Here is a 23,736-nt window from a genome sequence, read left to right as displayed (position 1 = left end):
TTCAGATGTGGAAATATCAAGCCTTTCAGAGTAAACTATATCCTTAAACATGATAATAAATTACCTTTGGCACACAGAAGAACGATTTTTTAAAATGAAATATGAGGTTCACTGCACAACGTGTACAGTTCTAAAGCCAAAGCTGCATATATCAGGTCAAGTGATAAATGGGTTGAGTAAGGAGAAAAAGTTCTGTTCATTACTATAGACTGGAAAAAGGCAACAAGAACACTTTGTTTAATGACAAGGTAAATTACAAACCCTGAAGAGATAAAAAGAGAAATCTTCCAGTTTTACACTAAATTGTACTCTTCATCCCCTGGATGCTGATTGTTTTTTTTTTTTTTTTTTTTTCATTATTTAAAAGATTTTGTTCCTAAAGTGGATGCGACCATTAAAAACCTACGTGAAAAAGAGAGAGAAAAAACACTCTTTAATACATTTCATAAAGAAATCTGCTTACATGATCATTTTACGTGACCGAGCGACTTGACATGCCTAAAAAAGGATGATGATGAGGGAAGAATCCTGTAGTTTTCAAAATAAAACTTCCTTCAGAACCAGATTACAAATAAAACGCAAAACAAATGGGTTGTGTTTTTCTCTCTCTGCATCCCGGTACCGGTACCAGTCCGCGGTTCGGAGGTTGGGGGCTCCACAGTTGTACAGAAGTCGGGGCGTTGTCTTCACGTAATTGGTCCTCTTTGTAAGGTGACGTCATGGCGTTCTTCAGTTGTAAACTTCCAGCCGTGCACAGGTTTGTTGACTCGTATCACATTACAACACAATATATTATTACACGTGATCAACTCAGCATATAAACCATTGATTTATACAGTAAATGACATAAACATGGCAGTGTTAATACAGTTTTACCTGTACAAACATGTAATGGCTAGTCAGTCACTTCAATTTGCGACTTAGGTGGCTTTCAGGTACTATGATCACCAAGATAATATAACACTACAGCGATCAGAGAAATGTTATTTAAATGTAAAATCTTGATTATTCTGGAACAATTTATCGCATAAATAGAGGTGTTTGTTACATAATGACAGAAATCAAAGTACCTCGGTAAAGTTTGAGCTTTTGTAACGGATCCCAAAGTGCTTTGTTTTGGAATTGTGTGACATGCGCACACGCCACCAGCAGCAGCAGCAGCAGCAGCAGCACGAGCTCACAACACCGACATGAAGCGCGCGCGGAGACCGCAGATCGTGTGAGGAATAGCGGATGGAATCCAGACAGATTTGGGCTCTTTGCGTTTTTCTCTTTTTCCAGAGAATGACTCTGTCGGATTGCCAGCCTGTTTATATCCGATCTGCGCCGCTCATTAGGTCGTGATTGGCTTTATTTATCCACAAGTGGAGGAGGAGCGCGTGCAACATTCGGCCGGCATGCCTCCCGCAGCAAGCAGCCTTCAGTCCAGCGGACTGACGCTGTCCGAAACAAGCATGGGTAGGTGTGTGAACATGTGTGTGTGCAAGGTCACCGTTATGTCTGCTGCTCTTTCAGTCATTTACCTTTTTCTTTTTGTGTGTGTGACTGCACCCACGCTTTTCTGTGGTTATGGAAGGCGATAAATCCTCAGTGTGATCGCCGAGGGCGCATGTGTGGCTGGCCCAGGCCGCAGCGCGCCACTGCAGGTGAAGCGGCGTTGAGTAACCTCAGCAGCCTGCATCATCATGCATGCTGGGCTCTGACTGATCGCTGCTGCCGCATGGACACTATTTCTGCTGGCAGCTGCACTGAACACATAATCAATAAAAGATTCCAGTCACAAAAAAGGAGGAGAATCAAAGATCAGGTCAACTTCAGTCCAACAATACTAAGTCTGCAAACAATAATAATAATAATAACAATAATAATAATTTATGGTACTTGCTTTGTATTTAAGTGTGTCAGAAAAATCCACATGGTTTGGTTGTTTTCATTTATTTTTGCTTAAGTTAAAAGCTCAAGATCCCATTTAACCTTGAGGGATGAAGTAAAAGAATGGTGAAAAGAAGAATACTAATCAGTCACAACTTGTTAGCTGTGTAGGATCAGCAGCAAAGGACAGAAACAAAACATCAAGGATGGTGGTGGACTAAAGCAGCAGTTTTGCTATTGATAACCTGTCTGCTCAGTGGTTTTTGTCTCACTAATCTAGCAAGCTGTGCCCTTTCTCTGTTGTCTGTTTATCATGTTTTTTTTTTTACATCTTTTTTTTTGTGTGGACACATTTGTATATTTTGCAGCTCTATGACAGGCTGGGGACATTTCCAGGGTTCACCCCACCTTCGCCCACCAGTAGCGGGATAAGCTCCAGCAACCCTGTGACCCTAAAAGTGTTTAGGAGGGTTTAGAAAATGGATAGCTGAAGGGGTAGATTTCCCTGTTAAAACTCTCTGTTTGTGGGAGCATAAATGCAGTTTCCTTGGACATTTCTTTGTGTTCTCTGTAGTTCCGCATGTTTTACTTTTTTTAATTGGTAAAAGGGTAACACGTGAGTGGAAGCACCTGCACTCGGGATGGAGGAGGAGAGCTTGGACTGTCCATTTTTGAACGATATTTTTACGCCTCTTTGACGTTCTTTTTTTGCAGTCACCTTTTTTTGCCCTTGCTGAGTGAGATTCATCAACTCATAAAAAGTCAACTTATTATTTTCTCCCTCTGATTTTTTTTTTCTTTTGTAAATAAAAGCACGTCAGACACTAAACTGAACCCACTGGCTCCTCGGGACGTCTGTTCTAAGTAGTTTTAACTAAAGAAGTCATTGGGCTAGTGTTGATTACGCTTTAATAAACATGGAAAGAAAGACAAAAATGATGGAGATCTGTAAGGAATTAGGTGAATCTGCTGTTTAGGTTGGATTTTCTCCTTTTTAAATGAAATGCCACTTCCATGCAGCTCTGCTCACATTTAAACATTAGAAATAATCGTATTCTCACACATTATTATAAAAACGCTGACTCAGTAGCTGTCCTGCAGCTATTCCTCACAAATCCCAGGGTGTTGTAGCCTTTTGGGCAGGTTCATGAAAACCTTTTTGAATTAACCTTTCTGATGTTTTTTCTGTTACATTGATGGGCTCTTTTGGGTTAAGTGGGAGACTCACAGAGTGGTGCATGGCTTTTAGAAATTTTCCATCCTTGTGCTGGAGTGCTTTACAGAAACTCCTGTTACAAACTCCTGACATCAATATTGCAACAGGGTATGCTCATAGAATTTGTGCGTGAGCCCTCCCGCCGCACTGACTTGTCTGCAGACTTGATTTGTTGCACACATGTGCCTCAAGTCCTCTCAACAAGTGCTATATCGTTCATTTGTATGCCTGAGGGTTTGTTTCCATGGCAATTAAGTTCCTTTAAAGCTCAAGATTTTTAAGAATTTAGAGAAATGTTTTCATTTATAAAAAGATGAAGCACTGATTTTGATATTCAAAAGTTTGGCTAAAGAAGACATAAAGCAGCTGAACTTCACACTGATGAAACCTTAAACTGAGATTTTGCTGTGAACATTTTCATGCAACTATTGGGATTCATCACATTTACACTGCACTGTGGCACAGTGGTTAGCGCCCTTGCCTCAAAGCAAGAAGGCACCCGGTTCAGGACCCAGCAGGGGGACCTGAACCAGAACATCTGTGTGGAGTTTACATGTTCTCCCCGTGCATGAGTGGGTTTTCTCCGGGGACTCCGGCTTCCTCCCACCGTCCAAAAACACGCTTTATAGGTTAATTGGTTAGTCTAAATTGTCCCTGGGTGGGAATTGTGTGGCCCTGCGACAGACTGGCGACCTGTCCAGGATGTCCCCTGCTTTCACCCACGATTGGCTGGGATAGGCTCCAGCAGCCCCGTGACCCCGAAAGGAACAAAACGGGTTTAGAAGATGAATGAATGTATACAGATGTCATAAATGCACAAGACACTTCATAAATTTACTTAATGTGATTTGACTGGTCTTCTGATCCGATAATGTCTTTAAAATGAGCTGTCTGTGTGCATTAGCTGCATCTTAAAAGCTTTTTTATAACTTCCTTTAAATGATGAAACTCCTCCATTAATGGTGAAGCCTCGGAGGCAGATTTGTGTCCGTCCAGTCACCAACTCCTCAGTGCGAAATACATCATGCTTTTGTTTTTTTCTACAGGTTCGTTTAAAAGGAGGAAGAGGAAATCCATCATTATGACGGTGATGCTGCTCATAGTCTCTGTACTCATCCTCATCTTCGGACTGGCAGCTACCACCAGGGCGAAGAACATCACTGTGGGAGGCTACTATCCAGGACTCATTGTGAGTGTGCTTTCACACTTGTAAGTTGCATTCAGACACCACACATCAGAAGAGTTTGTTTATAAGACTGCACAGTGAGTCACTTCGTCCTCCTTTAGCATGAATTTCAGCAGTGGGGGGGGGGTGTTTATCACCGTCTTTTTGAACATCGGTGCTTTCATTGGGTGGAAGAGGAAGTGAAGAGTCTTGTTTCTGTTTCCACACATTGGACTGTAACGATGGTTTGATCACTTTTTGCTGACATCACGTGTGTGTTGTCTGCTGTGACTGTACCTATACGTTATAGTAAATTAAACCTACTATGCCTCAATCCAAATGGTATTTTACAGTATCAATATAATCGATTGATTTCCTTTCAAAGCAGTGTTATAATGATATAGGTTGATTCAATGATCAACTTGCCTCAAACAGATCGATCCAGTTAGATTATAGAAATAAAAATCAAGTCATCAGTGAAGTTGATCAATGGCTACACCTCTGTTTGTTATTAACCACTTTCACGTCTTCTGATTAAATCCCATTAAATAGAATACAAATCTTAAACATATAAGAAGTTAACAGACGAATTGAAAGAAGCTTCGACCTGAAAAAAGATTTGATTGATGTTAAAATTACCATTACTGCTGAAGAAGTAAACATTTGCGTATTCAGACTACTGCATCAAAGTAAGACAGCCCTCTAACCAGTGCTTCCTCTCTTCTCAGCTTGGTTTCGGCTCCTTCCTGGGGATTATCGGTGCTCATTTGATAGAGAACAAGAGGCAGATGGTAAGAGGATTCAAGCACTGACACCGCTCACTGAGCTTCTCCTCATCCTCACAGTGAGATGAAGCTGACTATAAAACTGAGCATTAGTGAAGTGAGGCTTGGGCTGTTAAAAGGTGTATTGAGCTAAAGACCCCACCCAGGCTAAGATTCTGGATAGAGCCGATTCTTTTTGTGTGTCGGACAAGCATCCTGGGCCTCAAGGGGAGTGGGGGAGATAAAAATAGAAATGGGGTGTAAGCGGAGAGGACAAATGTCTGCGCCAGAATGTTGGAGGGTGGGGGGGACGGGAAACTGCAGATGGGCAGAGCAGGTGGGGGGTGCAGGATAAGACCATCGGAGCTGAAACCAGGGATGGGTTTGGGCTGGGGCCCCGTCCCCCCACACGCCCGACTGCGGAGTGGGAGATAAAATCCCACTGTCATAAAATATCATTACCTGTTGCACTAATATGACATTATTTACTGTTGATTATTTATGCATTTGTTATAGAAAAGAGTGAGCGTCTCTGAAAACAGACTCAGGATTCCGTTCTCGATATTCTGCAAATGTCAGCATAAAGTCCTTGATGAGCTTAATGATCTTCTGTTTCAGGTCAGCTTGAATGTGAACTGGATGAACTGACCTCATCTTTATTTAGCCAGAAAATGCTTTCAGTTTTTCTATTTCATTGATCTAAAATCAAACAAGGAAAATAAAAATTTACATTTAAAAAAAGCGCAGCTGCATCTGTGAACCAGCTGACCTTATGACCTCAGAGAACATCTTTAGAGTTAACTCAAAGTGTACGTTGTGATTTGTTTTTGTTAAAAAATAATGCTAATGTTAAACGTTTTACTTATTTGATCAATAAAATTATCATTGTGAAAGATTTATTATTTAATTTTTCTGATTTTTTTCAGATTTATATGAGCTTTTAAATTACAAAACACTAACATCTGCTTATCTAAGTTACATTTATCATACCATTTCTTAAAGTAGTTTGTTGCTATGAATAAAAAATTGTTTACCAAAACGCTGTTAAAAAAAAAAAGCTTTAAGTATAATTTATTCCTGTATTTGAGAACCAGGGTTCCAAGAACAGAGAAATAAGTCATTTTCTATTAACTTTACTGTTGATAAAAAAAACTGATGAGTGAAATATTATTGTAAATATTGGAATATATCCTACAGTGTCCTCTTGCAGTTTTTAGGACAAACACATGAGCCTATTTATTTTTTTCAAAAAAACAAACAAACCACCTAAGTCATCAGTTTAAGCTTAAGTCGCACCCCAGCCAAAAAAAAAGTAGCATTTACAACCCATACACCAAAAGATACAGTAAATGAGAACAAACTTGAGTCTGTACTTTCAGGAGTTTGTGGCGGAGGACCCAAAACACAAGAGACCAGGCATGGTGACAGAAAAACTTTAATAAACAGATTGAAAAAGACAAAACCCATAAAGAAACAAAAATGTGAAAACAGAGCACTGAGGGCAACTCAGAACATCACAAAAACCACAGAAACAAAACAAAACCAGAGAAATCTGACATTTACTGAGAGTTATAGGCCCAGAGCACACAGCGTGTTTGAGTTTTAGTCTTATATTTCAGCATGGTCCACAACTTAACTCATACAAAAATTGTGTATAATTTTTAAAGTGTATACAATTAATAAAGGTTAAAGTTCCTTCACACTGTCAACTTAAAAGACTATGTCTGTTTGAATCTGCAGTTGCTGCTGTTGTGTGTCTCAGCCAGAACCAAAAAAAAAAAAGAAGAATTAGAGAACAATTTGTCAACATTTTACAACATGGATTTCAAAAGAGCACGCAGCAATTCAACCCACAGCATTGAAATCTTGACATGCTTTTAATAAAAGCAACTGTATTTGTGTTGAAGTGTTGAGAGTTTAGATGTAAAACTGAAAAAAATCTCTGTGAACTTCTGACATTTCAGACAACAAAGCAGCAGAAGGGGCCATACTTGCATCCGTCACATCTGCAGCAAAATATTAATGGGAATATGGGTTTTTGGGAGCATCTAATATTGATTGATAGAGCTCAGTTTCTACTAGCTAACTTTACTTAAGATTTTATGACACTGCAAACCCCCCAAAAAACCTAAGAACAGTGTCTTGTTTCTGATTGTACAACCAGTCCGGGTTTCACTATTGGTTAAGCAGAAGGGTTGTGTCAGTAATGATGCTTTTAGGGCCACCGTGTACATGAACCTTTGAATTTTAGCAGGAATTGAAGGCACACGATGGCACAAGCTCCCAAACCAGCTCCCAGTTTGCTTCAAATGTGTCAAAAATGTTGTCTTATCTTTTTTCTTCCACAGTTGGTGGCGTCTATTGTCTTCATCAGCTTCGGCGTGGTGGCTGCTTTTTGTTGTGCTATTGTTGACGGAGTTTTTCCGGCAAGACACATTGTAAGTAATAGGAGTGTCTGTCCTGACTTGGTGGAAATGTACATGTTTGAAAATGATTTATGATTAAAAGCTTCTGCTTCACAGTTCTCAGTGGGAGCAATAACATTCAGTGATACAGGCAGAGTTGAAGAACAGTAAGCAACTGCTAATGCACTCTTAAATAGATAATGTTGGGATAGATTGCAGCTGAGATCAGCACTAGGGAAGGTTTTATTTGTTGTTTCAGAGTTGAAATGGAAATCTTTCCTTTCAAAAACCATTTGTAAATAAGACTTTAAAAGAAACACATGGTGGATGATAGACAAGCAACAAATGCCAATCTTTATTATATAAACTAAAAAGTATTAGGTTACATTTTCTGCAATTGTGAACCCCTGTGTGGTCCCAGATGGCAGTTTTTGTTCTTCTGTATTAATGCCTAAAATTATATACATATTTACTGTATATTATATTTCTTGATGCATTGTATTTAAATCAGAAATCATTTAAGTTTTCTTTTTGATCATTCTTTGACCATCTCATTTGCAAACTGCATATTATAAAGGAGACAAAAATGTCTAAAAAAATAATTAGCAGCTGCAGCCTTTTTCTATGTGCAAAAACAAAAACAGCAAAATATGGAACTTTGAAAGTTTTATACTTCAATTTATGAGTAGAAAACAGCATATATTTAAATAAATGTTAGAAAATTGTCTTATTATTATGAAAAGAACAATTTCAAAAATCTATATATTATTGTGAAACATTATTGAACGATGGTTTATTTTCACAAAGTTACTTATGAATAAGTAGACCTTTTATTTAATTTTAGAAGTTTACTCCTCTCAGTCATGCTGTGATTAATTATAACTTTTTTCCTATTGTTGTATTTATTCATATTGTGCTGCAAATGTGCCCGTCAGCCAAACTAGACATGTTTACAGAGACATAAACTGCCACAAGCATTTTACAATTGCTGTCCAAAGAGCCCAAAACAGCTTCTGTGGACATTTCCTTTCCCTGCTGGAGCCACTAACATGAAGGTTCCTGAGGTCTGTCTTCCCGTCTGACCTCTGACCTCCTACATTCCCAACAGTAAACAGCAGTTAGCAGAAAACCAATCAATGTCAAAGGTCTGCACTCACTTGTTTGATTTATTCAATATAAAGTAAAAGACTGAAATAAAATAAAAATGTTCATGCAAAAAAAAGAAAATGTGACTGAAATATTTTTGATGGAGCTCTCTCTGTATGTCAAATGTATTTTTCATTTACAAAAATATATATAAATGCCTAAGTAATGGAGGGAATTTTTAAAAAGTTGCAGTTATTTCACACTTTTAAAGCCCCACTTTGTTAATCTTTTGATCTATTTTAAAAGCATTCCCAGTGGTCTTACAATTATGATTATGCCGTTTTTAGCCAAATTAATAAAAAAAAAACGGTGTCGTTTTCTAGGAAATAGTTTCTGCAGAGGGGCAGGAGTTCATTAGAAATTCATTCGAAATTTACCTCTGAGTTGTGGGCGGAACTGTTGGTGCATCACTTGTTTAACCCTTGTGCTATCTAGGCACTTTACCATAGGGAGTTGGGTCATCTAGACCCACTAGACAGTGCTCTGAACCTTTTTTCTTCAATGATTTGTGATCTTCACTGGTGTCCATGGATTACATGAAATCTTTCCACCTTTATCCACCTTTGTCACGGTAGGGAGAACACGTCAATGTAAGGGTGGGGTCATCTAAGATAGCACAAGGGTTAAATTTTCACTTCCTGCAGACAAAAAACTAAAAAACAATTAAAATAAACCCATTTAAAATGATAATTAAAGCAGTGACCATAAAATGCATCAGAAGAAATACAGTACAATGAAGCTGCATTTGTAAATCTTTAGGTTTTGCTTGAAACTTTTGGTATTGTTGAAATCCAAAGAGAAATGTTGTGTTTTCATGTCTCTGACAGGACCTCAGGCCTCTGTACGCCGGCCGTTGTGAGTATCTCTCCAGCGAGACCGCGTCTGAACGAGATGTAAGAAACAGGAATCCTAGTTTTGGGTGTTTTTTTTATTACATGTACTCTTGGAGTATGTTTTATAAGCACTTGTACTGTGATTATGTGTGTAGTCATCCCAAAAGGACTTGATATGAAATCATTTGTGACCTATAGGTGCCATGTCATACTTCGCGTGCATCCTGTAACCTGCACGTGAAGAGCAACACCTGTTACTGCTGCGAGCTCTACAACTGCGGGAAGTGAGTCGACTCAGCAGACAACCGGCAAACCTCTGAACCAGAGTTCACTAGCTTTGGCTCTTTGTGTTGTTTTGTTGTCTATTTTTAAGAGAAAAACAAAATATCTGCATTTCAAGCCAAGAACGTGTCTTTTCTTTTTGACCTTTGTTTCAGAGAACATCCTCTTATCGGACTTCAAAATAAAAATGTTATGAAAAAGTTTAGGAAATCACCCATGATTTGGAAGTAGGTCTTTCTTTCTTTAGCCTGATTACTGATCAGTTCTTACTTTGATCATGTAGATGTTTTAGTCACCTGAAGCACCATCTCCTTCTCATTTCTTCCTCCCAACGCTCATCCATGTCCTCCTTTTGATGCTAAAGTGAAACTCTATACTCCTCCAACCACAAATCAAATCTTTGGCCTGTGTTCCGTTGTTTCCTGTCAATGATGTTGATAAAGCTGCCTGATCACATTAGTGGCTTTTGTAGCTTAACTGTGAGCTGTCTCCTCCTCTGTCCCGCCGTCAGTCGTGGCGAACTGATGGGAGGCTATCATGAGTACACAGAGGTGGAGAGCTGCCAGGATGTGGTGCATCTCTACCACCTTCTGTGGTCTGCTACTATCCTCAACGTAGTGGGCCTGTTTTTGGGGATCATCACTGCTGCCGTTCTGGGAGGGTTTAAGGACATGGTATGGAGCATGTTCTCTGAAGAAGTTGCTCTTGATTGGATGGATGCGTGACATGTGAAAGGCTTTCCTTTGTTCTTCCTTAGACACCGTCTGCCGCCTCTGAGAGCTCATCTGAACCAGAGGCCATTGTCGCCCCAGTCCACTCAGAGCCTCCTCCGCCTGCTGTTCCTTTCAACTCGTACCACAATGCTGCCCCCTGCCTGCCGCCTTATACTGCTTACGATCTGCAGGTACGTGCAGCGCCCCCCTACTGCACGTTAGACTGGATGATGCAGGACCAAACATTTAGCTTTAGGTGTGTTTTTCTGCTATGTATTTTGAACAGTGTCATGTGATGTTAATTCTGAGGCTGTTTTTAAAAGCTCAGCTGGGGCAAAGAGGAAACAGCTGGAGAAAGAAGCCCATTACGTTCCTGGAGTGGCCCATCCAGACTCCTGGCCTCAAATCCTGTATCAGAATTCTGTCCAAAAAATAAAATGTTTCATACAATATAGATTCAGGGGCCCACTGTTTAATAGATTTCACATATTTAATTGTTTTTAAAATATGACAGAGTATTAGAGAAGAAGAAAATTAGATAGATACATAAGAATAAAGTCATAAAAGTTTGAGAAAAATGTTCAAAAATGCACTAGAATTAAGTCGAAAAATTCTGAGATGACATTTGTAATTTTACTAGAATAAACACATGTACCGGTATTTTTATTTTTTAAAGTTGGTTGGTTTAAGCCTCTATCCACATTTCCAAATCCATCAATGCAGCCATTTATAGTGATGGCATAAGACTTTAGGAATCCATGTACCTTAATGCATTTGGACCTCTAAGTATACTGCAAATGGGGTAAACGGCACGCTCCGCGGAAATCCACTCCTTGTGGGTGCAGAATCATTTTCTAAATAGGTTCAGTTTTCTGCAAATTATTTTCAATGTTCTTTTACTTATAAGAAGTCATATTAACTCACTATAAGTCGTAGTGTTCTTTTTTGTAAAACCTGTACATTTTTGTTGTTTCTTAGTAGACAGCCTTATGCCTCATAAATTTATGACTTTAATCTCTTAAATGATCACCATGTAACTTGTTAAATTATAACATTATTATCCTAAAATTCTGACTTTTTTCAAATTAGTTTTTACTTTATTCTCATTTATATTTGTTTATGGTGGCCCTAATACTCCATCAAATTCAGGTCTTAAAACACTGATTTTTTTTTTAATTGTTCAAATGAACCTCAATTTAAAATAATAATAAATGTATCATTTTTTGGCCAAACGTACAAAAATGATTAAACTTTCAGGTGAAGGAGGGTTTATGTTGGACTGACTTTATCTCTACTAAAGTATCTTTCTCTATATTGAAAATTAAGAAGCAGAATTACTTTTGTGATTCAAAGAAGTTCCAAGAGTCAGTGGTTTCTCTGATGGGTTCATGCTTCTGATGTTTCCTGCAGAGCACCTACGTGTTTCCGGACTCCTCAGGCCTGTCAGACGACTCGCAGTCGGGTGCGAGCCACTTGTGGCCCACGATGATCCCTCCTCGCTACTCGCCTCCTCACAAGCACCCTGACGAGAAGCCCCCTCCGTACAGCCCGTGAAGGGACTGCCAAACGCTCTCCGGTGTTGTCAGACGCCGGGTTTGTCACAATGGGTTGTGGAAAAAGACACGAAGAGAGGGAAGAGGAGGTGCTTTTGGGGGGGAGAAAAGACTCTGGACTGCCCCGCGCCCCTATGACAAGAGACTAGCTGTCCAGCGTCAGGACAGATCACACGTCTGTCGGGCTTAATGCATTTAGACTTCTGACACTGCAGTGCTCAGCCACTCGGACGTTACTGCTACTGAAGCTCTCCTCCTCCGCAAACTATAAGCTAATGTGATGGAAGGTATTAATGTGTCCATCCTAAGAGGGGTGCACACATGCAGTCATTTCTCAAGCAGTCACACATCTTTTTCTAAAGCAAACATTGGCAGCAAATGAAGGTATTACATGCTCATGGTGTACGTAGAGCAGTATGGTGTATTGTAATCTAGACCTATCCAACAGTATTAATCCTCTTGTCATCGTCTGGTGTTCATTAGAAAGTTAACTACTGTACAGTAGTTTCTCAGGAGAATCAGTTTCACTCTTCTATTTATTGTATCGACAGCTGCTAAACACGTTTAATAGACGTGTGTTGGAGTTTAAGGTAAAACCATATCCAAGTGCTTTTTTCGTTTTCTTTTATAGGACTTCATGTTATGAAGAGGCTGCAAATGAAAGCTCAGTGCTGGGTTCACTGACCTACTAAAGGATGAAGAGGAGAGGACCAAAAACCTCTTCAGTCTTCATCAAATGTTTAAAAAAGCGAGTTTTTCATTCATTTTTCAGTTTCTGGGGCTTAGAGAATGTCAGCTCCTTATGTATGAGTCAAACTTGTTTGGCGTTTTACTTTGAAGGTTGCAGCAGGAATCCCTGGAGGCGCGGGACAGTCGTTTTTACGGCTTCCTGCAGACTTTTGGATACGAAGGGGATTTATTTTGGGAGGATTGCCAATAGAAACGTCATTTCAATTCCCGCAGATGATCAAGTTTTTTTTTTTAAGGGACTGAGGTAAATTGGAGACCTAAGTTTATTTCAGAACAAGCAAAAAAAATGAAATAATCTTGAAATAATTGTCATTAAAAGGTCAGGAATGTACTTCAGTTGAATAAAAATGTTTTTCAGAGGAAAAACTTTAAATCGAAATAATCCTACAATGCTGATGAAAATAGATTCCCTACACTTACCTGCCTATGTAAATAAACAGAAAAGGGAAGAAGCTGTGTTTTTTTAAGCCACTTGAAATTTATTGACTGCACGTTGTCCCTGCCTCAGCTGGAACAGGGGCTGGATAAAAAAATATATTTCTTAACAAAGTTCACATTCTTAAACAGAAGCTGGATAGCAATGCAGACAAAACAACATATATGGTGAAAAATAATGACATGGTTTGAGAAACTGCATGATTACTTAGAAAAATGAATTCAGTAATTAAACCCCGAAAGAAAAAGAAAAAAGTGCCACGAAAAAAAGGTTTCAGAGCATTTCAATAAATAATCCTGTTTCTGTTCAGTAATATTTTACTGAATCAGTTTTAGGCCGTAGAGTCTAATTCATGATTAAACGAGAAGAAAAAAAAGAACATTGAGAATAATTTTGCATTTGATGTTAAACCCCCAAAAAATTCTCATAGTTTAAAAGTTATAACTTCATGATGTATTTTTATAATCCAACACTGGTTCATTTTCATGCCTAAAAGGCATCATTTCAAAATAAGAGTCATTTTCTTAATCTCGTCTTTTGACAAAGTCAAATTGATAACTAACTTATCATTTAGTGCTTCTAAACAGAATACAAACTAAATAATTTCATCTGTTTATCTTTTAACCCCAAATCTTATTAAATAAATCCAATAACCTACTGGATTAAGGCTTTCGCAGCACAATTTGGAATACAATAAAAGGGTTGCGTTTCTCTTCTAACAAACTACCAATAACTACATCTTACTTCACCTTCAGTTAATCTAAAAAAGTGTTTTACTGTATTAAGAGCCCCTTACTGAAGTGGACCCGACAGATGGAAGTGCTGTTCCTGCTGGAAGATGCTAAAAAAATGTACACTAACTCAACCGTACCTTAAGTGACCATCAACAAATATAGAAAATAAAAGTTGATGTAAAACGGTAAAATGATAGAAGCACCTGAAAGGCATGTAATGACTGTAGCTCAGTAGGTCTCTGGTGTAATATACTCAAACTCTGTGGCGCCCTGCGGAGGAGAGCTCATGTTGGACCCTGGTTGTGCGTCCGGCGGCACGTTGGCCTTGAAGAGCTCATCCCAAGTCAGCACCCTGCCTTGGGTGGAAGGGTTCATAGCCTCACCGACTGTACTTATATGAGGCAAACCTCCATCGTCGTTTATGACGGGGACCATCGACTCGTCGGTAACCCACGAGTACGACTTCATCTTCTTCCTGGATGGCAGCAGGCGGTACAGGTTGTTGTCACTGTCGTCCTTCTCCTTCTTGCCACTAGGGTCCTGATTGTGCGCCTGCTTGCAGTGGGAGGATAGCAGCTGGTAATTGAGGAAGGTGTCATTGCACAGCAAGCACTGGTACCGTCTCTCTCCTGTGTGCAGGATTTCGTGTTTAGTTCTGTATTCCGCCAGGGCAAAGACTTTGTTGCAGTGGCGACACGGGTACTTTTTTTCCCACGAATGCGTGTTGAAATGCCGCCGAAGGCTCGTCAAACACACATAGGGGCGCTTACAGACCACGCAGACGAAGAAGGTCTTTCCATCCATGACGACCTCATAGTGATCCTCCAGCTCTGTTTTGCTCTTCTTCTTATTCGGTTCAGTCAAAGGGAGTTTATCGAAGGGTTTCAAAGGAGTCGCCATCAAAGATCTCTTCCCTCCGCTGGCGTTTGAGCCTCCTTCACCGGGATCCTCCTTCACTGGGACAATGTCATAAGTATCCTCGCCAATGTTAGCATAAACTTTACAGCCTGTGGAGAGGGAATCCATCTCTGTGGCTGTATCGATCGTCACCGTCTGTTTTGCTCCATTGGCTGCTTTGGGAGCCTCTTGAGGAGAAGAGACGTCCGACACGTCTAAGAGCCTTATTTTAACATCTCCTTCTTGAAATAGGGTGGACACTTGTTTTTTGTGGACTCCCATTATGTCAGTGTTGTCAAACGGCTGAGAGGAGCTGGAGGGCTCTGGAGTGAAGCTCCTCGCCCCTGCTGGTGTTGAGGGAGCGCTTCTAGAAGAAACTACGAGAGGGGAAGAGGAGTGGGAGCTGCTATCAGGACTCCGCAGAGGGCTGCTGATTGGTGCTCTGGACTTAGGACAGCTGCTGGTAGGCGCCGCAGCACAGTTTGTTGTAGGAGTTGAGGGTTCGCCTTTTCCAAGAGCATTTCCGTCCACTTTGGATGCATTTTCTACGTCTAATTTGTCCAAATCAATAACCTCGCTAACTTCACCGCCAGCTGCTCGGGTTTGAGCGTCTGTGCGTGAGACAAACACAACATCACAGTCGGAGTCCTCCTCCTTCCCTGCTTTTTTTTCATTTTGATTGAATTCCTCTGAAGAAATAGAGAAAGACTCTGTGATTACCGGCAGAACCTCATTGCACCCGTCGTTTTTGGCGTCCGTCTCTTTCGACAAACCAGGAATGCCTTTGACTTGGGACAACGGAGAACCCAAATTTGCAATAAACTTCACTCCCAGGACCTGTCCAGCCTGTATGAGCTCTTCCAGCATGTCTGAACGAACACGTACAATCCTGGAACTGTAAATGTAGTTGAGGATCTGCTCAAAGATTTCCGGCCGTATAAAATTCAGCTCAATCACTTGTCCGGCGACACTGAAGAGCTGGTGGAAATAAGTACTAGAGGCGGAAAGGATGGTTTTGTGCGCTCTGAACTTCTTATCCTGTACGATGATGGTGACATCGCAAAACAATCCAATGCTTCTTTGCTCATCCAGGGACTTGAGTATAGCAGCCGAGTACAGAGTGTCGGTCGCAGATATCAGCTTTAGACTTGGCATGTCTGCAAACAGCAAAGTCGGAAAAAAGAAATGACAAAAGATTCAGAAATATTTCGCTTGATTTTTGGTTTCGATGCTCAAACTCTGTATTTTAGCATTTAAATACCATGAAGCAAGACAACATCAACAACAGAAAATGTGTTAAAAGATTTCAAACTTTTAGCAAAAAAAAGTATTTCTTTTATCAATAAAATATTACATTATCATTTGAATATTTCCCTACTACATTAAGCCCTAAATATCAGAATCAGAGGTACTTTATTGATCCCACACGTGGGAAATTTGTGCGTTACAGTGGCATTGTAATCATAAAAGAAAAAAGGATCAAATTAAAAAATAATTGTAAAAAATAAGGAGGTATAATTATATGTCATATTATAAATATGTGAATTTATGTCGATAAACATTCAGCCTCCAATACAGATCAACAGCCTTTTAAGCTAAAGCTTTGGCTCCACCCAAACTGCTTTACTGGGGCAGCAGGGTGGGCCAGTCTCCATCGCCTTTGCGTCACAGTGAGATATGGGCATAAAAAAATCTCATCTTTTTTCATTACAAATCCGATTTTTTATTTTTTATCTCTCTCCTTTTACTTTCTTTAACCAAAACTTGAAATGATGGAATATATTTAATAAAAAGTACTTTATTTGAACATCTCTTTTGGAAATTGGCTCCAACAAAACTAAATACAAGCTGTAAGAATGTTTGCAGATCAATGCAGCTGATGTTTTGTGAGCTACCGCTAGCTTGATCATCTCATAATGAGAAATACTACAACATTTTTGGTAGCAACAGCCTTGAAATGGCATTTGCTGTGCTTGGTTTGATGCTCTAAGTTTGAAGTCACAACCACAGTGACCAAAATCTCATTTCTGACTCACCACACAAGTTGGCTGGTAGATGAAAAAATCTACCAACCAAATGATTCCATTATTTCACCACGAAGAACTCTATGTGTTTAATAAAAAAAAATGATGTTACGTTAAATGCAAACAGAGAGAAAGTCACAACATAATGAAAACATCTGATTAAAACAACTGTTTTTTTTCTAAGGAAATCCTGAATTGATTTCTAATCAGTCTTTGCTCTCTGATTTTGCCGTTTTCACACCGTCTATTAAATGTTTTCTTTTCAATCACAATAAGGGAGTTGTTTCTGTTGTTTCCCCCATGAGAAGAGGGGTTTCAGTCAGTCACCTGTAGTCTGAACCAACTGGAAAGTCAAAAATAAACCTGCTGAGAAAAACAAAAAATAAAGACAGATTTACTAAAGGGGGAGCAGATTGACAGAAAAAAGCACTCTTTTCCTAATTTTGCCTCCAGTGGATTCATTTTTATGTGAAATCATAACAAAAACACCCTAAAAACATGATCATGTTTGGATTCATGCCATTGACCTCTCATGGGGGGGGGGGGGGGGGGGGGCTTTTGTGCAACTCAACTTAATGTATCGATTTCTGTTCCTACGATCCAACCAGATCAATTTGTTTGAGGCAAATTGTTTAACATATCATGTTCATTCATTCAGTGTTATAAAGGGTCATTACAATGCAAAAAAAGAAAGAAAGAAACCAATCATAAGAAAAGTATGAACTTAATATTTCTATTATAAAGCTGTTCCCAATCAGGTGTAAACATGTATTTACACAGTCAATAAATATATTATTTTAATAACAGAACAGTGATTAAGCATGTTTTTGCATCTATCAAGTTCAACCTCGACAGTTGCGTTCCTTTGATCAGACATATTTCCTTATCTTAGCTTTGCTAAACGTTGGTCTCTAAATGTGATGAGCTTAAAACTCGCGTGACGTGAGACTGTTGTTAATTACAACCACGTTTGCTGGGGGAAAAGAGGTGTTCCTGCTATTTAATGTCAACGCTGTGGTCAGCTGACTTCGTTGTTAGCCGGCTAACAAAGGTAACGCTGTCTCCTTAGCTGGAGGAAGCGCGGCCTGCTCTTTAGCTTCTTTTTAGCATCTCAGTTTATGCAGCAGCTACAATTAAAAAATATTGATAAAACCCACTGAAACATCCTTTCAAAGCATCGCCCAAATGTCATATTTACCTGCAACTTTTCTAATGCCAGGACTAATCCTGACGGGTGCCAACTAGTGAATTGAGGAACTTGACAGGATAAACAGAGGATGTCGTGTCCAACTCTGCTTCCTCTGAGAATTGAGCCCCCCCCCATCCGCCGTCTCACCGGTGGCAGAATCTCGTTTTCTACGGCAAGTGAAGAGGCTCAAAATGCAGCGTTTACCCATACAACGTACTGTAAACACGAAAGGCAACTCAAGCATCGTTCTTCTTCATCGCTATACTATAATGTGGTAGAATATAATAAAAATGATGGAAATATTTAAAATAACTCGTTTGCAAGTGGCCTGTTTAAGCACGTCTGTTCCAAGTCATTTGTAATAAAGTATGTTTTTAGAAACACAAACAATCAAAATGGAGTTGACTTATTGTTATTATACATGTCTTTTTTGTCCTTAACAGCTATTTGGGTATTTAGCTTTAAATGTTAGCATTGACACATAATCTCCTCACATATCATATTCATTTTCTATTTAAAATTTTGAAAATAAAATAGAAATTTAACAATTCTACGAAGACTCGCCATAACTTTAATCGCAGCAGTGTATTAAGATTTTTTGTTAAAGAAACTTTGTTTGCAGTATGATCATTTAAAATATATCCTAAACATGCATTTTCTGTGTTAGCGGAACTATTCTTCGTTGGTGTTGGGAGGACCCGTGATCATTTACTGAACGGACACTTCCATCCTTCGTTGCGTAGGTGAAAAACAACGGTAGAACACAAACCTTTTTGTTTGAATTTTTGTCTTTGGGCGTTTATTTTGTTCAAAACTAAATAGTAGGCCGCCAGAGGCCATGCCTCTTTCGGATCGCTCAAGCTCAGACGGTGGCGGGGAGCCTCGTCGTAGTCCTCGGGCTCGCAGACCCCGGACTCGCTCCCGCAGCCGAAACCGTGGCGACAGCCGCGACAGGAGTCTGTCGCCGTACAGCTTCGGGCCCAAACTCCCCAAACCACGTAACAGAGAGCGTGAACGCGAGGAACGAGAGCATCGATTAAGGGAGGCGAGAAACATCAGAAGGATTCGGATCGGAAGCCCCGGTCGTAGCCGCTCCAGATCCCGGTCCAGGGAGCGTCACACCAACAACCACCACAGCCATGGGTTCGAGCAGCGGGAGCCTCCAGGAAAACACGGCAGCTTCAGAGACGATTACTATTACGAGCAGCAGAGGGATGACATCCAGAGACAAAGACAAGAAGCTTTCATTGCCAGGTAGTGACACATTAAGTTATCAACATTTGGAGCCAAATACTAAACTTCTGTGAATTTTCATCTTTAAAACACCAAAAAACATTTTATGTTGTAATTATTAATGTTAACAGATGTAGGTCAGATCTTAAGCTGTGAAAATTAGTAATTCGCTGAAAGCCACTTAGATCAGTTTTAAGAATTTTCGTGTAAAAATGGCACTTTGTGTATTTGAAAAAAGGGAACCAAAAAACGAATCTGTCTTAATGTATTAGTGTTTGTTATTTCGCTCTTGTTTGTTCAGGCGATGCTTGATATGTTGGTTCATTTGGAATGATCCATCTGAGGTTCTGTTTCAGGCGTCTGCAGGAGAGGGAGCGGATCGGTGAGATGGGCTGTCCTGAAGTTTGGGGTTATTCTCCACGAGTGAAAGAACCAGAGTACGTTCAAACGCCTTAAAGACCCTCATTCTGTTTTTGACATGTTCTTGTGGCATTTTTCTGACAATAGAGGACATATACAGTGGAGGAGATACGTCTATCTTGCTGATTTAGTTGGTTTGCCCACTTTAAAATAAATTAACAGTCTGTCATCCTAATAGTTGGTTAATTAATATAGTGAGAAAATCTGAAAAAATTCCAGACATTGACTTTCGTGAATTTATCTAAATGTATTTGCATTTCATTGAGGGAAATGAGTCTTTGAGTTCTCGGTCTCAGAGTGAAGTTAGACTCTCCGAATCAAACTGTCACCTGAATTGAAGACATCTGTTTGAACTAATCCCTGTAGAAAAGACACCTCACCACTGAATCAGTCAGTCAGACTCCAAACTCTCCAAAATGGGAAATACTAAAGTGCTTTCAGTGGATTTAAAGGAGAAGACTGCAGATCTGCACAAGACTGGAATGGACTGCAAAACCATCAGTGGTGTTAAAAGGGCAAATGTTGGTGTAATTGTGCCAAAATACAAGAACGTGACCATCAATCCACCTTTGGGTCTGAGGCGGCAAACGAGATCTGACTTGGTGAGGTTTGCGTGATCATGAGGACAGAGAGGAATCTGCCTAAAACAATACGGCAGATGCAAATGATCTCAAATCAGATCTCAAATTTGCAAAGTAGCCCTGCTTAAGAAGACATGTGCAGGCCCGCCTGAAGTTTGCCAGTAAACACCTTCATGAACTAGAGCAGTATGTAGGCAGATCACAGACCATCAAAAATAAATAACCACTAAATGAAAAATCTATTTTTAAAAAATCTGTCAGCCAATCATCATCTTCACAGAGAAGTATTTGACTTGATTGCCTGTCCAACATCGTCTCGCACATACATCCCTGCACACGGATGTTTTGAGCTCAAATCTTTTCTGCAATCGGAAAGCTGATGATCGAAGTGGGACTTTAACCATCATAATCCATGAGTTTGTCTGAAAGCCTCTGATTGTGTGATTTGCTTTCACCAGCTCTGATGAATTCACCCCAGTTGAGGATGAGAAAAACAGCAGTTCAGAATCGAGCTCAGAGGGTATGTAGAGTTTACAGCTGGAAAACCGTTGCTTGTGTTCAGATGATTTCACCAAGTGTCTCCGCGCATCTAGCAGAGGAGAGGAAGAAGAAGAAGAAAAAGAAAAAGAAGTCCAAGAAAAGGAAGAGCAAGAAACATTCAGATGACAGTGAACTGGAATCAGAGTCAGATGGTAAGACGTTTCTGAGAACACATCCTTACTACAAAGTCATGTGCCTTTTCTGTCCTTCATAAAGGGCTTTACTATGTTCTCATCAACAGAAGAAGAAGAAATAAAGAAAAAGAAAAAGAGGAAGAAGAGCAAAAAGTAGGTCAAAACATGAAGATATGAATGGTCCCCATTTGCATAAATATGTGCAAAAATTGTTCAAAAAATGCCGCTTCAGGTCAAAGAAATCCAAAAAGAAAAAGGCAAAGAAGAACCGTAAAGAGTCCAGCGACTCGAGTAGCGAGGAGTCCGAGGAGGAAGAGGAGGATGCCAACGGGCTGATGTGGGTGGAGAAAACCTCCATGGAGGAACACATTGTTGGACCTGAAGCTCCGCTCACCCACATGTCTCAGGACGAGCGGCCGCTGGAGTGAGTCTCTTCTGCCTTTTTCATCTCGCCGTGCGACTCGTTTAGATGAAAGATGATCGTTTGCAGGGATTCATTCCATTTCTGAAATCAGTGGCATCTCGAGATGTTGTTTTATTAAAAAAAAAAAGAGTCCTGCAGATGCTTTATGGCCTCAAATGTAAAATGTTTTCATGCCTACATTGTTCTTTGACCCTAACGTTTGTTTCTCTGCAGTTTTGGTCACGCGCTGTTGCCAGGTGAAGGTGCTGCCATGGCAGAGTATGTGAAAGCCGGCAAACGGATCCCCCGAAGAGGAGAAATCGGTCTCACCAGTAATGAGATAGCAGACTTTGAGAAGTCTGGATATGTTATGAGCGGCAGCAGGTATGCAGAAACTAATAACAGCCTTCCCTCATTTATATCAGGGCTTACATTCTAAAAACAACCTGCAGTCCACAAAGTAGAATACCAGAGGTTTTAAGGTTATAAAACACCTCACTACACACTTTATTCTATTTTTACTTTTACTTTTATTTTATTTTACCAAATAAACTCGTTTTTGATAAATTTTAACCTTTTGTAGTTGTAGTTTTTTATTTTAATACATTTAGAAGAAACGGATATTGTGAGTTCAGTTTTGTTATAAAATGAAATATTTGGTTTGCATCATTCTGCGGGCCTGCACCACTAAGATTGACTTATGTCCCCCTGCAGACATCGTCGTATGGAGGCTGTGCGTCTAAGGAAGGAAAACCAGATCTACAGCGCGGATGAAAAGAGAGCTCTGGCCTCCTTCAACCAAGAGGAGAGGAGGAAGAGGGAGAGCAAGATCCTGTCAAGCTTCAGGGAGATGGTCTACAGGAAAACCAAAGGCAAAGATGAGAAGTGACGCCCTCAACATTTTTTTAGTGTTCTGGACTCTATCAGTGTTTGTCTGATGATTATAGATATGACCTTTAATTTCTACAAAACGTTTTACTCTTTAAGGCTCACAAATGTTCAGCTTCAGTGAACAGAGAATAAATGTACGGCAAGACAAGTGTGCTGAAAATGTGAAGCGTTTTTTCTTTTACCATCACTTACAGTTGGTCTGAGGGTTTCTTCATGCAACAAATTTTAAATAAATGTGTGTTTTTGCCCGTCATCTTCTTTTTTCGTTTGTTTTCCCTCCTGGAGTTGCACCAGTGATCTTAACACCTTTAGTTTTTATGTCAAAATGCCCATCATTGGTTTTATTTATTATTATTTTTGTAACATCACATTTATTAGTAATAAAAGCATGGAAATGAAAATCGTCTCATGTCAGAATAGTTTAATGATGTTAGAACATTAAAAATGGATAATGAACCTGTGTTTCATTTTCCATCCATCTTCATAACCTGCTATCTGTCTTTGGGGATCACTGGATGCCTGCCCTGGTTACTGTTGGGTGAGGGGGGGGGTACACCCTAGACAGGTTGCTAGTCTGTCACAAGGCCACACAATCATTCCCTCAACCTCACACATGCACACTAAGGAACACTAGAGTAATCAATTATCCTATAAAGGATTTTTTGGGGGGGTCTGTGGGAGGAAGCTGACGGATGCACAGAGAGAACATACAAACTCCACACAGAAAGGTCCCCAATGAAAGGGCCTCCTCGCTGTAAAGGCTGGAAATGACATGAGGCGAGAGAGCTAACCACTGAGCCACCGTGCAGGCCTGTTTTATTTTCATTTGCTGCAATTGTTAGTCTGTAAAACTGAATCAAATCTGGCAGGAAACCAGGTTCACACTGGTATGAACACTTCAAGTCTGATTTCCTTTCTTCTGTCTTGTTTGCTGAAGGCAACGATGAAATCAGATTCTCAAAACTATTTTATCCATTGGTCAACTGCCTTTGAAAAAAAAAAGAAAAAAAAAAAGAGAAATAAACGTAAAATACTTGTTTTTATTGTACAACTTAAGCTACCTCCACACAAGACATTTGATGTGTGTTTAAGAACGTAGTATGGCCAATTGTGTGCATACTGGAAAAGCAGGGAGGGGCTTCTTCTTATTACTCTTTTTCTACTGTCCACCAGCTGCAGTTGGACCTACAGTCAAAGCAGCAAAAATCTCGCAATTTCAGCACAAACAGAAAAATCAGTTCAACCACCTCTTTTGCTCCTTGTTTTAAGGCACAGAGGGACAATCCTAATGTGCGTTATAAAGTACGCTACGGTTCAATCTATTGCTTTGAAAAAAAGCCTTTGTGTTGAGAAACATTCCAATGCTCTTTAATAAATGTTTCACAAAGCATCAGAAATGTTCAGAAGGGTTTTTGATGAGGAAGGATCAATGAGGGACATTCTTCAACCGTGGTAGAGGTGAGGTGGGGGGTGGTTCTCCGTATTTGCAGATCCTGCATAGAAGACGGGAGGATACTGAAAATAATACCGTGATTCAGAGATGACATCATTCAGT

The 23,736-nt window shown here is 39.9% G+C and overlaps 3 protein-coding genes across 5 annotated transcripts; 2 read left to right on the top strand and 1 right to left on the bottom strand.

The window, feature by feature from the left end:
* Positions 1 to 1,129: 1,129 nt before the first annotated feature.
* tmem255a (transmembrane protein 255A) lies at positions 1,130 to 13,148 on the top strand. Of its 2 annotated transcripts, XM_011479920.4 has the most exons (10): positions 1,130 to 1,458; positions 4,135 to 4,277; positions 4,982 to 5,044; positions 7,366 to 7,455; positions 9,396 to 9,461; positions 9,600 to 9,685; positions 9,839 to 9,910; positions 10,195 to 10,357; positions 10,441 to 10,587; positions 11,807 to 13,148. In XM_011479920.4, the coding sequence occupies exons 1-10, from the start codon at positions 1,398 to 1,400 to the stop codon at positions 11,948 to 11,950; spliced, it is 1,035 nt and encodes a 344-aa protein (XP_011478222.1). In that variant the 5' UTR covers positions 1,130 to 1,397; the 3' UTR covers positions 11,951 to 13,148. The 2 variants fall into 2 exon arrangements, with proteins under 2 accessions (XP_011478222.1, XP_004073133.1); XM_004073085.5 differs by lacking the exon at positions 9,839 to 9,910.
* Positions 13,149 to 13,157: 9 nt separating this feature from the next.
* zbtb33 (zinc finger and BTB domain containing 33) lies at positions 13,158 to 18,146 on the bottom strand. Its single transcript, XM_004073084.5, has 2 exons — positions 17,989 to 18,146; positions 13,158 to 15,923 (listed from the first exon to the last, which is right to left on the bottom strand). Exon 2 carries the CDS (start codon positions 15,919 to 15,921, stop codon positions 14,098 to 14,100), a length of 1,824 nt encoding a protein of 607 aa, XP_004073132.1. The 5' UTR covers positions 15,922 to 15,923; positions 17,989 to 18,146; the 3' UTR covers positions 13,158 to 14,097.
* Positions 18,147 to 18,647: 501 nt separating this feature from the next.
* On the top strand, positions 18,648 to 22,434 carry nkap (NFKB activating protein). Of its 2 annotated transcripts, none has more exons than XM_011479919.3 (8): positions 18,648 to 19,233; positions 19,569 to 19,649; positions 20,672 to 20,733; positions 20,810 to 20,905; positions 20,995 to 21,040; positions 21,120 to 21,311; positions 21,525 to 21,674; positions 22,005 to 22,434. In XM_011479919.3, the coding sequence occupies exons 1-8, from the start codon at positions 18,818 to 18,820 to the stop codon at positions 22,177 to 22,179; spliced, it is 1,218 nt and encodes a 405-aa protein (XP_011478221.1). In that variant the 5' UTR covers positions 18,648 to 18,817; the 3' UTR covers positions 22,180 to 22,434. The 2 variants fall into 2 exon arrangements, with proteins under 2 accessions (XP_011478221.1, XP_004073131.1); XM_004073083.3 differs by having other exon boundaries at positions 20,807 to 20,905.
* The last annotated feature ends 1,302 nt before the right edge of the window (positions 22,435 to 23,736 follow it).

Source organism: Oryzias latipes, chromosome 10 (assembly GCF_053564925.1).
Source record: "Oryzias latipes strain Hd-rR chromosome 10, Olatipes_Hd-rR_3.1".
In the NCBI taxonomy this organism is placed as follows: Eukaryota; Metazoa; Chordata; class Actinopteri; order Beloniformes; family Adrianichthyidae; genus Oryzias; species Oryzias latipes.
This window is presented reverse-complemented; position numbering and strand designations above follow the sequence as displayed.